General features: G+C 45.5%; 1 protein-coding gene across 1 annotated transcript in view; it reads right to left on the minus strand.

Moving 5' to 3' along the window:
* Positions 1-1,503: 1,503 nt before the first annotated feature.
* Positions 1,504-16,163, minus strand: part of LOC138360095 (uncharacterized) — a 157,184-nt gene continuing 142,524 nt past the window's right edge. The window contains exons 3-4 of the mRNA XM_069320036.1: positions 15,371-15,484; positions 1,504-1,517 (exon numbers count right to left, since the gene is read on the minus strand). Coding sequence (XP_069176137.1) covers positions 1,504-1,517; positions 15,371-15,484 — 128 coding nt within the window. The remainder of the gene's footprint in view (positions 1,518-15,370; positions 15,485-16,163) is intronic.

Consider the following 16,163-nt stretch of genomic DNA (forward strand, 5'->3'; position numbering starts at 1 on the left):
TTTTCAGGACTGTAACAGTGTTCCTCTCATCAGAGTGTTCCAAGAACATCAGAAGATGTTCAGCAATGATCCCAGGAATGTAATGTGGTTCAACACGACATCCAGCTACTTCCTGATACCCGGCCGATTCGTCAACCCTTCTACCGCATTAGCCCTTACAAAAAGAAAGTTATGCGTGCTGAGGTACAGTACCTTCTGGATCATGGGCTGGCCACCCCTTGTGTGTCCCCTTGGGCCTCACCCTGCATCTTGGTGCCGAAACCTCACGGTAAAGTACGACTATGTACCGATTATAGGAAACTGAATCTCGTGACCGTCAAGGATGCATACCCTTTACCTCGTATAGATGATATCCTTGAAGCAGTAGGTAATGCTACTTATCTTTCCCAAATTGACTTGTTAAAGGGCTATTATCAGATTAGTCTGACAGAGCGGGCTAAGGAAATATCAGCCTTCACCACTCCTTTTGGCCTGTACAGATATGAACGCCTTCCTTTTGCACTGTGTAATGCCCCGGCCACCTTCCAGCGAGCTGTCAACCGCGTCATCCATGGTTTAGATCACACCTACGCCTACTAGGATGACATCGTTGTGCCAACCGACACCTGGAACGAACATCTGCTCCAGCTGCAACGATTGTTCTCCAAGCTCCTGACAGCTGGCTTTACCATCAACTTGGACAAGTCCACCTTTGCTTAAGGTAAAGTGCGTTATCTTGGTCATGTAATAGGAAGTGGCAGCCTAGCTCTTTTAGCCATTCATACTCAAGCCATTCAGCATTACCCACAACCTTCAACCAGGAAGCAGCTCCTGCGCTTCCTTGGCCTTGCATCTTACTATCGTAAGTTTGTGAAAAATTTCAGTACGGTCCGACACCACTGATTAATCTGACCAGCCCCAAGCAACGGTATCATTGGACCATTCAACAGACCGTTGTCTTTGAACAACTCAAATCTCTGCTATGTTCTAATCTCCATTCTCGCCTCTCCAGATATTACGAAGCCCTTCATCATCAATATCGATGCAAGTGGCACCGGCATCGGGGGCGTTCTACTGCAACAACGTGGCGAAGAGGTTCTTCCTGTCAGCTGCTACAGCTACAAGTTGAAGCCCCATCAGAAGGACTATAGCACCATAGAAAAGGAACTCCTCTCCATCGTCCTGAACCTACAACATTTCGAACCTTACCTACAGGATAATCGGTCTATTACCATCTACTCAGACCACCATCCCCTACGATTTCTGCATCAAGCCCAATTCAGAAATCAACGTCTTCTATGCTTGGCTCTGTACTTGCAGAACTTTAACCTGGTGATCTTCTTCATTAAGGGCTCAGATAACATCATAGCCGACGCCCTCTCCAGAGTCTACGAGGTAGAGGCAGCAACTCCTACCACTCTACCGTCTAATGAAGTAACTTAACCCGTAAGAGCAGGCTTCGAGGGAGAGCTGTGACAGCAATCTCTTTCAAGAGAGTTTTAGCCTGCTCTTTCCTACATCTCGTTACTTCTTTACGTCTGCAACACCAAGATACCACATTCAAGAATATTATAGAAGTGGAATAACAGACGTCTCTACAGGGAGGTACATTCACTCCACACCCCCCCCTCCTAACTGTCGCCGCACCACCCTCGTCTATCACCAAACTACCACTTCAAGCTAACGCTCTCCCCATTGGTGAATCAGCGACTTCACGCGACTCCAGTGCCATCTGCTCGCCTATATATAGTCTTGCATGGGCAGTTGGCCTCAGAATATTCTTTGTGCTTTAGAGCTGACGCTTCTATCTAAGCATACGACCTGTATACTAAGTGGAGGTTTCAGCCAGCCAATATTCTCAGCACCTTTTACTAATTTTTTGTCTTGCTAATTGTAGAAAAACATAACCATTATTTTATTTTATATTGTGTTTTTGTCTTTGTATTTTTGATCAGCACGGTACATAGCCAAGGGATTACCTTTATTCTGTTTCTGTTTGTTTAAAGTAAATTGAAGTTCATTATTTATCAAATTTGATTTGCGTGTTTTTCCCTCTCACTTTACCACAGGAAGCAGTCAACATTTTTTTGTCTCTTTTTTTTCTAATGTGATTGGCATTTCCACCAGCCATAGAGAAGACTGCCTTAACACCTACATTTCTCGTCAATATATATATATATATATATATATATATATATATATATATATATATATATATATATATATATATATATATATATATATATATATATATATATTAGTATATTTTGGTAGCAATCTTTCCTGTAGACATATATTATTAAATATGACCGAAAAAGTAAGATTAATAATTCTAACACGAATTTTCTCAATCATTCGTACATTTCTTTTCACTGTTACCTTACCTTACCTTGAGGCTACCTTGAGGTGCTTCCGGGGCTTAGTGTCCCCGCGGCCCGGTCGTCGACCAGGCCTCCTGGTTGCTGGACTGATCAACCAGGCTGTTAGACGCGGCTGCTCGCAGCCTGACGTATGAGTCACAGCCTGGTTGATCAGGTATCCTTTGGAGGTGCTTATCCAGTTCTCTCTTGAACACTGTGAGGGGTTTGCCAGTTATGCCCCTTATGTGTAGTGGAAGCGTGTTGAACAGTCTCGGGCCTCTGATGTTGATAGAGTTCTCTCTCAGAGTACCTATTGCACCTCTGCTTTTCAACGGGGGTATTCTGCACATCCTGCCATGTCTTCTGGTCTCATGTGGTGTTATTTCTGTGTGCAGGTTTGGGACCAGCCCCTCAATTATTTTCCACGTGTAAATTATTATGTATCTCTCCCGCCTGCGCTCAAGGGAGTACAGATTTAGGCTCTTTAGTCGGTCCCAGTAATTTAGATGTTTTACTGAGTGGATTCTAGCAGTAAAGGATCTCTGCACGCTCTCTAGGTCAGCAATTTCTCCAGCTTTGAAAGGGGGCTGTCATTGTGCAGCAGTACTCCACTCTAGATAGCACAAGCGTTTTGAAAAGTATCATCATCGGTATAGCATCTCTAGTGTGAAAAGTTCTTGTTATCCAACCTGTCATTTTTCTTGCAGTTGTGACGGCTACTTTATTGTGTTCTTTAAAGGTAAGGTCTTCCGACATGAGTACACCCAGGTCCTTTACATTGCCTTTTCGTTCTATGTTATGATTTGCCTGCGTTTTGTACGTGGTTCCTGTTTTTATGTTTTCAATTTTTCCGTAGCGCATGAGCTGAAACTTATCCTCGTTGAATACCATATTATTTTCTGTAGCCCATAGAAAGACCTGATCAACATCTGATTGGAGGTTTGCCGTGTCCTCTATGTTGCCAACTCTCATGAAAATCCTAGTGTCATCTGCAAAGGATGATACAGTGCTATAGGTTGTGTTCTGGTCTATGTCCGTCTGTTGGAGATAAATCAAAAATCATTTCTCCAAAATTCATTTTTATTTCTAGTCTGACGCGACACGATCGCGTTTCGTAAAACTTATTACATTTTCAAAGACTTTAGTTTACAAATACACAACTGAATAGAACTTACGCATCTCCGATTTTATATCTACATTTGAGTGAGGTGGATGGGGTGAGGTGGCATTAATAGGGTATTAATTTCATCAACACAAGACAGAACAAGAGGTGGCATTAATAGGATATTAATTTCATCAACACAAGACAGAACACGAAACAATGGGTATTGAATAGAAGTGTTTGTAGAAAGCCTATTGGTCCATATTTCTTGATGCTTCTATATTGGAGCGGAGTCTTGAGGTGGGTAGAATGTAGTTGTGCATTAATTGGCTGTTGATTGCTGGTGTTGACTTCTTGATGTGTAGTGCTTCGCAAACGTCAAGCCGCCTGCTATCGCTGTATCTATCGATGATTTCTGTGTTGTTTACTAGGATTTCTCTGGCGATGGTTTGGTTGTGGGAAGAGATTATATGTTCCTTAATGGAGCCCTGTTGCTTATGCATCGTTAAACGCCTAGAAAGAGATGTTGTTGTCTTGCCTATATACTGGGTTTTTTGGAGCTTACAGTCCCCAAGAGGGCATTTGAAGGCATAGACGACGTTAGTCTCTTTTAAAGCGTTCTGTTTTGTGTCTGGAGAGTTTCTCATGAGTAGACAGGCCGTTTTTCTGGTATTATAGTAAATCGTCAGTTGTATCCTCTGATTTTTGTCTGTAGGGATAACGTTTCTATTAACAATTTCTTTCAGGACCCTTTCCTCCGTTTTATGAGCTGTGGAAAAGAAGTTCCTGTAAAATAGTCTAATAGGGGGTATAGGTGTTGTGTTAGTTGTCTCTTCAGAGGTTGCATGGCTTTTCACTTTCCTTCTTATGATGTCTTCGACGAAACCATTGGAGAAGCCGTTGTTGACTAGGACCTGCCTTACCCTACAGAGTTCTTCGTCGACTTGCTTCCATTCTGAGCTGTGGCTGAGAGGACGGTCGACATATGCGTTAACAACACTCCTCTTGTACCTGTCTGGGCAGTCGCTGTTGGCATTTAGGCACATTCCTATGCTCGTTTCATTAGTGTAGACTGCAGTGTAGAAACCTCCGCTCTTTTCCATGACTGTTACATCTAGAAAGGGCAGCTTCCCATCCTTTTCCATCTCGTAAGTGAAACGCAGCACGGAACTCTGCTCAAATGCCTCCTTCAGCTCCTGCAGATGTCTGACATCAGGTACCTGTGTAAAAATGTCGTCAACATACCTGCAGTATATGGCCGGTTTCAAGTTCATGTCGACTAAGACTTTTTGCTCGATGGTACCCATGTAGAAGTTTGCAAACAGGACACCTAGGGGAGAACCCATGGCGACCCCATCTACTTGCTTATACATGTGCCCATCCGGGCTCAAGAAGGGTGCCTCTTTAGTACAAGCTTCGAGTAGTTTCCTCAGAATATTTTCTGGTATGTCAGGAGGAGTACAGGCTGGATCTCTGTCGGCTATCATCCCGATTGTCTCGTCCACAGGTACGTTGGTAAACAGCGATTCTACGTCCAACGAGGCTCTTATCCCTGTGGCCCGTGTGCCCCGCAGTAAGTCAACAAATTCCTTTGGAGTCTTCAGGCTGAAGGCGCAGGGAACATAAGGAGTTAGCAGGCCGTTGAGTCGCTTCGCCAGTCTGTACAAGGGTGTGGGTATCTGGCTAATGATTGGCCGAAGTGGGTTTCCAGGCTTGTGTGTCTTGACATTTCCATACGCATATCCAGGTTTATATTCCCCAATGATCTTTGGCAGGTGGAGTCCGGATTTCTTGGCGTTCACAGTTTCGATCAGTTTGTTGACCTTTGCTTTTAATTCGGCTGTAGTGTCCTTCGTTACCCTTTGGAACTTAGTTTGGTCAGAGAGTATGATGTTCATTTTCGCCAGATATTCGTCTTTTTTAGGAATGACATATATTGGCGACTTGTCACCTCTCCTGACAACTATCTCCTTGTTCTCATGAAGGCTTTTAGCTGCCGCTTTGAGCTCGGGGGACAGTATGGTGCTTCTGTAATTGCCTTGATTCTTTCCTCCTTCAGCAATAAGTTCTGCTTGTAAGGTATCTTTGGTAGTGACCTTCTTTTGTGTCTCGAGGTCGAATATGTCGGGTGATTTGGTAAAATGCTATGCCCAAGATTACTATCCGAGTGCCGGCGGTGGGGTGGTTCAAATAGCCTCGGCTATCACCTCATTTTGTCCGGTCGTGATGGTCAAGTGGATTAAGGCGTCTTGTACATACCAGTTGCGTGGCATCTGGGAGTATGGGTTCGAGTCACTTCTGGGGTGTGAGTTTTCAGTTGCATATTGTCCTGGGGACCATTCAGGCTTGTTCGCATTTGTGTTCCTCACGTGTGCCCCAAAGAATGAGGTGATTTGGTAAAATGCTATGCCCAAGATTACTATCCGAGTGCCGGCGGTGGGGTGGTTCAAATAGCCTCGGCTATCACCTCATTTTGTCCGGTCGTGATGGTCAAGTGGATTAAGGCGTCTTGTACATACCAGTTGCGTGGCATCTGGGAGTTTGGGTTCGAGTCACTTCTGGGGTGTGAGTTTTCAGTTGCATATTGTCCTGGGGACCATTCAGGCTTGTTCGCATTTGTGTTCCTCACGTGTGCCCCAAAGAATGAGGTGATTTGGTAAAATGCTATGCCCAAGATTACTATCCGAGTGCCGGCGGTGGGGTGGTTCAAATAGCCTCGGCTATCACCTCATTTTGTCCGGTCGTGATGGTCAAGTGGATTAAGGCGTCTTGTACATACCAGTTGCGTGGCATCTGGGAGTATGGGTTCGAGTCACTTCTGGGGTGTGAGTTTTCAGTTGCATATTGTCCTGGGGACCATTCAGGCTTGTTCGCATTTGTGTTCCTCACGTGTGCCCCAAAGAATGAGGTGATTTGGTAAAATGCTATGCCCAAGATTACTATCCGAGTGCCGGCGGTGGAGTGGTTCAAATAGCCTCGGCTATCACCTCATTTTGTCCGGTCGTGATGGTCAAGTGGATTAAGGCGTCTTGTACATACCAGTTGCGTGGCATCTGGGAGTATGGGTTCGAGTCACTTCTGGGGTGTGAGTTTTCAGTTGCATATTGTCCTGGGGACCATTCAGGCTTGTTCGCATTTGTGTTCCTCACGTGTGCCCCAAAGAATGAGGTGATTTGGTAAAATGCTATGCCCAAGATTACTATCCGAGTGCCGGCGGTGGGGTGGTTCAAATAGCCTCGGCTATCACCTCATTTTGTCCGGTCGTGATGGTCAAGTGGATTAAGGCGTCTTGTACATACCAGTTGCGTGGCATCTGGGAGTATGGGTTCGAGTCACTTCTGGGGTGTGAGTTTTCAGTTGCATATTGTCCTGGGGACCATTCAGGCTTGTTCGCATTTGTGTTCCTCACGTGTGCCCCAAAGAATGAGGTGATTTGGTTAAATGCTATGCCCAAGATTACTATCCGAGTGCCGGCGGTGGGGTGGTTCAAATAGCCTCGGCTATCACCTCATTTTGTCCGGTCGTGATGGTCAAGTGGATTAAGGCGTCTTGTACATACCAGTTGCGTGGCATCTGGGAGTATGGGTTCGAGTCACTTCTGGGGTGTGAGTTTTCAGTTGCATATTGTCCTGGGGACCATTCAGGCTTGTTCGCATTTGTGTTCCTCACGTGTGCCCCAAAGAATGAGGTGATTTGGTAAAATGCTATGCCCAAGATTACTATCCGAGTGCCGGCGGTGGGGTGGTTCAAATAGCCTCGGCTATCACCTCATTTTGTCCGGTCGTGATGGTCAAGTGGATTAAGGCGTCTTGTACATACCAGTTGCGTGGCATCTGGGAGTATGGGTTCGAGTCACTTCTGGGGTGTGAGTTTTCAGTTGCATATTGTCCTGGGGACCATTCAGGCTTGTTCGCATTTGTGTTCCTCACGTGTGCCCCAAAGAATGAGGTGATTTGGTAAAATGCTATGCCCAAGATTACTATCCGAGTGCCGGCGGTGGGGTGGTTCAAATAGCCTCGGCTATCACCTCATTTTGTCCGGTCGTGATGGTCAAGTGGATTAAGGCGTCTTGTACATACCAGTTGCGTGGCATCTGGGAGTATGGGTTCGAGTCACTTCTGGGGTGTGAGTTTTCAGTTGCATATTGTCCTGGGGACCATTCAGGCTTGTTCGCATTTGTGTTCCTCACGTGTGCCCCAAAGAATGAGGTGATTTGGTAAAATGCTATGCCCAAGATTACTATCCGAGTGCCGGCGGTGGGGTGGTTCAAATAGCCTCGGCTATCACCTCATTTTGTCCGGTCGTGATGGTCAAGTGGATTAAGGCGTCTTGTACATACCAGTTGCGTGGCATCTGGGAGTATGGGTTCGAGTCACTTCTGGGGTGTGAGTTTTCAGTTGCATATTGTCCTGGGGACCATTCAGGCTTGTTCGCATTTGTGTTCCTCACGTGTGCCCCAAAGAATGAGGTGATTTGGTAAAATGCTATGCCCAAGATTACTATCCGAGTGCCGGCGGTGGGGTGGTTCAAATAGCCTCGGCTATCACCTCATTTTGTCCGGTCGTGATGGTCAAGTGGATTAAGGCGTCTTGTACATACCAGTTGCGTGGCATCTGGGAGTATGGGTTCGAGTCACTTCTGGGGTGTGAGTTTTCAGTTGCATATTGTCCTGGGGACCATTCAGGCTTGTTCGCATTTGTGTTCCTCACGTGTGCCCCAAAGAATGAGGTGATTTGGTAAAATGCTATGCCCAAGATTACTATCCGAGTGCCGGCGGTGGGGTGGTTCAAATAGCCTCGGCTATCACCTCATTTTGCCCGGTCGTGATGGTCAAGTGGATTAAGGCATCTTGTACATACCAGTTGCGTGGCATCTGGGAGTATGGGTTCGAGTCACTTCTGGGGTGTGAGTTTTCAGTTGCATATTGTCCTGGGGACCATTCAGGCTTGTTCGCATTTGTGTTCCTCACGTGTGCCCCAAAGAATGAGGTGATTTGGTAAAATGCTATGCCCAAGATTACTATCCGAGTGCCGGCGGTGGGGTGGTTCAAATAGCCTCGGCTATCACCTCATTTTGTCCGGTCGTGATGGTCAAGTGGATTAAGGCGTCTTGTACATACCAGTTGCGTGGCATCTGGGAGTATGGGTTCGAGTCACTTCTGGGGTGTGAGTTTTCAGTTGCATATTGTCCTGGGGACCATTCAGGCTTGTTCGCATTTGTGTTCCTCACGTGTGCCCCAAAGAATGAGGTGATTTGGTAAAATGCTATGCCCAAGATTACTATCCGAGTCCCGGCGGTGGGGTGGTTCAAATAGCCTCGGCTATCACCTCATTTTGTCCGGTCGTGATGGTCAAGTGGATTAAGGCGTCTTGTACATACCAGTTGCGTGGCATCTGGGAGTATGGGTTCGAGTCACTTCTGGGGTGTGAGTTTTCAGTTGCATATTGTCCTGGGGACCATTCAGGCTTGTTCGCATTTGTGTTCCTCACGTGTGCCCCAAAGAATGAGGTGATTTGGTTAAATGCTATGCCCAAGATTACTATCCGAGTGCCGGCGGTGGGGTGGTTCAAATAGCCTCGGCTATCACCTCATTTTGTCCGGTCGTGATGGTCAAGTGGATTAAGGCGTCTTGTACATACCAGTTGCGTGGCATCTGGGAGTATGGGTTCGAGTCACTTCTGGGGTGTGAGTTTTCAGTTGCATATTGTCCTGGGGACCATTCAGGCTTGTTCGCATTTGTGTTCCTCACGTGTGCCCCAAAGAATGAGGTGATTTGGTAAAATGCTATGCCCAAGATTACTATCCGAGTGCCGGCGGTGGGGTGGTTCAAATAGCCTCGGCTATCACCTCATTTTGTCCGGTCGTGATGGTCAAGTGGATTAAGGCGTCTTGTACATACCAGTTGCGTGGCATCTGGGAGTATGGGTTCGAGTCACTTCTGGGGTGTGAGTTTTCAGTTGCATATTGTCCTGGGGACCATTCAGGCTTGTTCGCATTTGTGTTCCTCACGTGTGCCCCAAAGAATGAGGTGATTTGGTAAAATGCTATGCCCAAGATTACTATCCGAGTGCTGGCGGTGGGGTGGTTCAAATAGCCTCGGCTATCACCTCATTTTGTCCGGTCGTGATGGTCAAGTGGATTAAGGCGTCTTGTACATACCAGTTGCGTGGCATCTGGGAGTATGGGTTCGAGTCACTTCTGGGGTGTGAGTTTTCAGTTGCATATTGTCCTGGGGACCATTCAGGCTTGTTCGCATTTGTGTTCCTCACGTGTGCCCCAAAGAATGAGGTGATTTGGTAAAATGCTATGCCCAAGATTACTATCCGAGTGCCGGCGGTGGGGTGGTTCAAATAGCCTCGGCTATCACCTCATTTTGTCCGGTCGTGATGGTCAAGTGGATTAAGGCGTCTTGTACATACCAGTTGCGTGGCATCTGGGAGTATGGGTTCGAGTCACTTCTGGGGTGTGAGTTTTCAGTTGCATATTGTCCAGGGGACTATTCAGGCTTGTTCGCATTTGTGTTCCTCACGTGTGCCCCAAAGAATGAGGTGATTTGGTAAAATGCTATGCCCAAGATTACTATCCGAGTGCCGGCGGTGGGGTGGTTCAAATAGCCTCGGCTATCACCTCATTTTGTCCGGTCGTGATGGTCAAGTGGATTAAGGCGTCTTGTACATACCAGTTGCGTGGCATCTGGGAGTATGGGTTCGAGTCACTTCTGGGGTGTGAGTTTTCAGTTGCATATTGTCCTGGGGACCATTCAGGCTTGTTCGCATTTGTGTTCCTCACATGTGCCCCAAAGAATGAGGTGATTTGGTAAAATGCTATGCCCAAGATTACTATCCGAGTGCCGGCGGTGGGGTGGTTCAAATAGCCTCGGCTATCACCTCATTTTGTCCGGTCGTGATGGTCAAGTGGATTAAGGCGTCTTGTACATACCAGTTGCGTGGCATCTGGGAGTATGGGTTCGAGTCACTTCTGGGGTGTGAGTTTTCAGTTGCATATTGTCCTGGGGACCATTCAGGCTTGTTCGCATATATATATATATATATATATATATATATATATATATATATATATATATATATATATATATATATATATATATATATATATATATATATGTATATATATATATATATATATATATATATATATATATATATATATATATATGCAGAATAACCACATATGAAAAATAGAAAATGCTTAACGCGTTTTCGGCTAATTCGCCTTCATCAAAGCAAAGTAGAATGAAGATAAGATTGCTGATCAGACCTTTATATCCGCCTGGGCAGATCACCTGACCACCAAAAATAAGTGGAGGAAAGGAATTATAAGAAAGAAGGTAACTGCAGATTACCTTCTGCAGTTACCTTCTTTCTTATAATTCCTTTCCTCCACTTATTTTTGGTGGTCAGGTGATCTGCCCAGGCGGATATAAAGGTCTGATCAGCAATCATATCTTCATTCTACTTTGCCTTGATGAAGGCGAATTAGCCGAAAACGCGTTAAGCATTTTCTATTTTTCATATGTGGTTATTCTGCATACTTGGATCAGTGTTTTTGTGATCATTGTTGCATATACATATATATATGTGTGTGTGTGTACTCACCTAGTTGTGTTTGCGGGGCTTGATCTCTGGCTCTTTGGTCCCGCCTCTCAACCATCAATCAACAGGTGTTCAGATTCCTGAGCCTATTGGGCTCTATCATATCTACACTTGAAACTGTGTATGGAGTCAGCCTGCACCACATCACTTCCTAATGCATTCCATTTGTCAACCACTCTGACACTAAAAAAGTTCTTTCTAATATCTCTGTGGCTCATTTGGGCACTCAGTTTCCACCTGTGTCCCCTTGTGTTAAATAGCTTGTCTTTATCTACCCTATCAATTCCCTTCAGAATCTTGAATGTGGTGATCACGTCCCCCCTAACTCTTCTGTCTTCCAGTGAAGTGAGGTTTAATTCCCATAGTCTCTCCTCGTAGCTCATACCTCTCAACTCGGGTACTAGTCTATTGGCAAACCTTTGAATCTTTTCCAGTTTTGTCTTATCCTTGACTAGATATGGACTCCATGCTGGGACTGCATACTCTAGGATTGGCCTGACATATGTGGTATACAAAGTTCTGTATGATTCTTTACACAAGTTTCTGAATGCCATTCGTATGTTGGCCAGCCTACCATATGCCGCTGATGTTATCCTCTAGATATGGGCTGCAGGAGACAGGTCTGGCGTGATATCAACCCCCAAGTCTTTTTCTTTCTCTGACTCCTGAAGAATTTCCTCTCCGAGATGATACCTTGTATCAGGCCTCCTGCTCCCTACTCCAATCTTCATTACATTACATTTGGTTGGGTTTAACTCTAACAACTATTTGTTCGACCATTCCTTCAGCTTGTCTAGATGTTCTTGATGCCTCAAACAGTCCTCCTCTGTCTTAATCCTTCTCATAATTTTAGCATCGTCCGCAAACATTGAGAGAAATGAATCTATACCCTACGGGAGATCATTTACATATATCAGAAACAAGAAAGGACTGAGTACAGAGGCCTGTTGGACTCCACTGGTGGCTTCACGCCAATCGGAGCTCTCACCCCGCACCGTAACTCTCTGCTTCCTATTGCTTAGGTACTCCCTTATCCACTGGAGCACCTTACCAGCTACACCTGCCTGTCTCTCTAGCTTATGTACCAGCGTCTTATGCAGTACTGTGTCAAAGGGTTTCCGACAATCCAAGAAACTGCAGTCCGCCCAGCCCTCTCTTTCTTGCTTAATCTTTGTCACCTGGTCATAGAGTTCTATTAAACCAGTCAGGCAAGATTTACCCTCCCTGAACCCATGTTGGCGATTTGTAACGAAGTCCCTTCTCTCCAGATGTGTTACCGGGTTTTTTCTCACGTTCTTCTCCATCACCTTGCATGGTATACAAGTCAAGGACACTGGCCTGTAGTTAAATGCCTCTTGCCTGTCGCCCTTTTTGTATATTGGGACCACATTCGCCGTCTTCCATATTTCTGGTAGGTCTCCCGTCTCCAGTGACTTACTATACACTATGAAGAGTGGCAAGCAAAGTGCCTCTGCACACTCTTTCAGTATCCATGGTGAGATCCCATCTGGACCAACAGCTTTTCTAACATCCAGATCCAGCAGGTGTCTCTTGACCTCCTCTCTCGTAATTTCGAACTCTTCCAAGGCCGCCTGGTTTACCTCCCTTTCTCCTAGCACAGTGACCTCACCTTGTTCTATTGTGAAGACCTCCTGGAACCTCTTGTTGAGTTCTTCACACACCTCTCTGTCATTCTCTGTATATCTGTCCTCGCCTGTTCGAAGTTTCAATACCTGTTCTTTCACTGTTGTTTTCCTTCTGATGTGACTGTGGAGTAGCTTTGGTTCGGTCTTGGCTTTGTTTGCTATATCATTTTCAAAACTTTTCTCTGCTTCTCTTCTCACCCTGACGTACTCATTCCTGGTTCTCTGGTATCTCTCTCTGCTTTCTGGTGTTCTTTTATTCCGGAAGTTCCTCCACGCCTTTTTGTTCAGTTTCTTCGCTTCTATACATGCCCTATTATACCATGGATTTTTCTGTTGCTTCTCGGATTTTTCCCTTTGGGCCGGGATGAACCTGTTTACTGCCTCCTGACACTTTTGGGTAACATAGTTCATCATACCTTGTACAGACTTATCTCTGAGGTCTGTGCCCCAAGGTATTTCACTTAGGAAACTTCTCATCTGTTCATAATTTCCCTTTCGGAATGCCAGCCTTTTGATTCCTAGTTCTTTTTGGGGGGAGATAAGTTCTAGCTCTACCAGGTACTCAAAGTTCAATGCACTGTGGTCACTCATTCCCAAGGGCACTTCCATCTTAACTTCTCTTATATCCCACTCATTTAGGGTAAATATCAAATCAAGCATTGCTGGTTCATCTTCTCTCATTCTTGTTGGTTCTTTGATGTGCTGGCTTAGAAAGTTTCTTGTTGCCACGTCCAGCAGCTTAGCCCTCCAAGTTTCTGGTCCTCCATGCGGGTCTCTGTTCTTCCAATCTATCTTCTCATGGTTGAAGTCTCCCATAATTAGTAGTCCAGATCCATTCCTGCTAGCAACAGAAGCGGCTCTTTCTATTATATTAATGGTGGCCATGTTGTTTCTATCATATTCCTGTCTAGGTCTTCTGTCATTTGGTGGTGGATTATATATGACTACGACTATAATTTTTTCCCTCCATTTGTTACGGTACCTGCTATGTAGTCACTGAAACCTTCACAGCCCTGAATATCTATCTCCTCAAAATCCCACCCTTTTCTTACCAGCAGAGCTACACCACCCCCACCTCTTCCTTCCCTCTCTTTCCTCATAACATAATAGTCCTGTGGGAACACTGCGCTTGTTATCGTTTTCGTGATCTTTGTTTCTGTGAGGGCTATTATGTCTGGGTTTTCCTCTAGTACCCGTTCTCCAAGCTCATTTGCTTTATTTGTAATTCCATCTATGTTAGTGTACATCGCTTTGAGGCTCACTTTCTTCTGTCCCTTCTCAAATCGCCTCCTTGGTGAGTGTTCTGCTGGTGGGGGAGGCTGTTCCATGGGTGTGAGGACCTGTGAGGTGGATAACAGGGTCTCAGAGGATACTGGGATGAGGGGCGGGGGATTCACTGAAGGGGGAGGGACAGGGAGGGTATGGGGTGAAAGGGGAGGGAGGACGGGAAGGAAAGGGGGGGAGGGAGGACGGGAAGGAAAGGGGGGGAGGGAGGACTCGGGAGGAGGGGAGGGGTAGAAGGGTGAGGATTGGGTGTGGGGGGAGGGAGATTTGGCTGAACATTTGAGTGGGGGCAGGGAGGGTTTGGGGTAGGGGGGTTTTCTATGCAGAGGAGGGAGGCGGGGTTGTCCTCCCTTCTGGTGTTACTGGGTAGCTGGTTGTGGGTTCCCCCCTCGCTTCTGGGGGTGTTGTGTTGGGAGCTGTGACTTCCTGGTTTTCCCCTCTCGCCCTGCGCCTCTTCTTTGCTTCTGCCGCCACGGCTCTCTCCTCCCTTGTCATGTGTGTGTGTGTGTGTGTGTGTGTGTGTGTGTGTGTGTGTGTGTGTGTGTGTGTGTGTGTGTGTGTGTGTGTGTGTGTGTGTGTGTGTGTGTGTGTGTGTGTGTGTGTGTGTGTATTAAACTAGATGAGTTTGGTATTGTCATTTAATCTTTACAAGGATTCGCTGTAGCCTTAATTAAGTAAATATCTTTCATATTTTAACCAACCCCAATGTTTCAGCATTCCTATCGTGCTGTTTAACAAAATATATTAAAGGACGTTCTTAAAGGATTCACGCTTTCAATTTGCAATATAATCTTCTCTTACTCCACTTATTGTGCAGGATATCCCGCAAAAAACTGAAACTTCTCACACCTTGCAACACTGAACTTGTGTAAGATTTCTATATTTTACCTTGTGATTTGTATAATTTGATTTAATAAATTTGCACAGTGCAGCATGATGTTGTCACGTCTCCTTCTTTCTGAAGCAATATACAATCTGATGAATTTTACTCTGCTTTCTTTATAATACAATATTTCTTTTTATGGTATCATGGATAATAGTTGGAGATGTGGCAAATTTTAATCCCACTAATCCCATTTACAGTATTCAAAATTATTGGCTCAACTAAAACTGGCAAGTAGAAAAGAGGACAACAACATAGAATATATGACAAAAATGTTATTATCTTTTGTTTGATTTATCAAATTAAGAAGGAAACTTAACATTTCCTTTATTGTAACAATAACAACTCATTTGTCAAGTTACCTATGGATCCGTGAATGAGCGTACTGGCCGCTCCTATTTCAAGCCAAGAATATTTAGAAGTGTTACTTATGAAATATTAGGTATTAATAAATGTTGATATTTGAGTGAAGTCTTTCGAGTGCAACACACATTCCGACTTACCACAAGAAAGTTCGTCGGAGTTATCATAGCAGTCATGGTCGCCATCACATTGCCACGTCATGGGTATGCATCTAGAACCATCCAAGCAGCTGAATTCATCCTCAGCGCATGCACCTAAGGAGAGAAACAAAATTATTGATACACACGCTTTACCCAGCAATGCGTTGTTGTGGTTCAGCAACGCATGTACGTTGCTGAGCCACATCAATCCTTCCCTGTCCGTCAGTCCTACCCACCATTCCTCCCTCCCCCATCCCCTCGTCCTCCTAACCACTTCCCATTCCCCGTCCCCCTCGTCCTCCCAACCATTCACCCCTCCCATGTTTCCTTTTCCTCCCCACCATCCTCCACTCCCCTGTCCCCTCGTTCTTCCCACCATTCTCCTCGTCCCCTCCACAATTCCCCGCTTCTCCGTCCCCTCGTCCTCCCCAAAATTCCCCCATCCCCGTCCCCTCGTCCTCCTCACCATCCCCCATCCCCCACTCCGCTATCCCTTTGTCCTCCTCATCATTCCCCCCTTTCCTGTCCCCTCGTACTCCCCACCATCTCCCACTCCTCTCTACCCTTGTTCTCCCTACCATTGTCCCCTCATCCTCCCCACCATTCTTCACTCCATCGACCTATGTGATCCCAAATGATCTGATGTTCCCATCAGAAAAATGACAACAGAAAATGATCTGATGTTCCCATCACTGAAAAATAAGAAGAGTTAAAAAAATCGAAATGAAAAAAAAAACGAAAAAATAAACAAAAACTATACTCACGAAATGAACAGTATGGTAAACAACACAGC

The sequence above is a fragment of the Procambarus clarkii genome, unplaced genomic scaffold (genome assembly GCF_040958095.1).
Source record: "Procambarus clarkii isolate CNS0578487 unplaced genomic scaffold, FALCON_Pclarkii_2.0 HiC_scaffold_95, whole genome shotgun sequence".
Classification (NCBI taxonomy): Eukaryota; Metazoa; Arthropoda; class Malacostraca; order Decapoda; family Cambaridae; genus Procambarus; species Procambarus clarkii.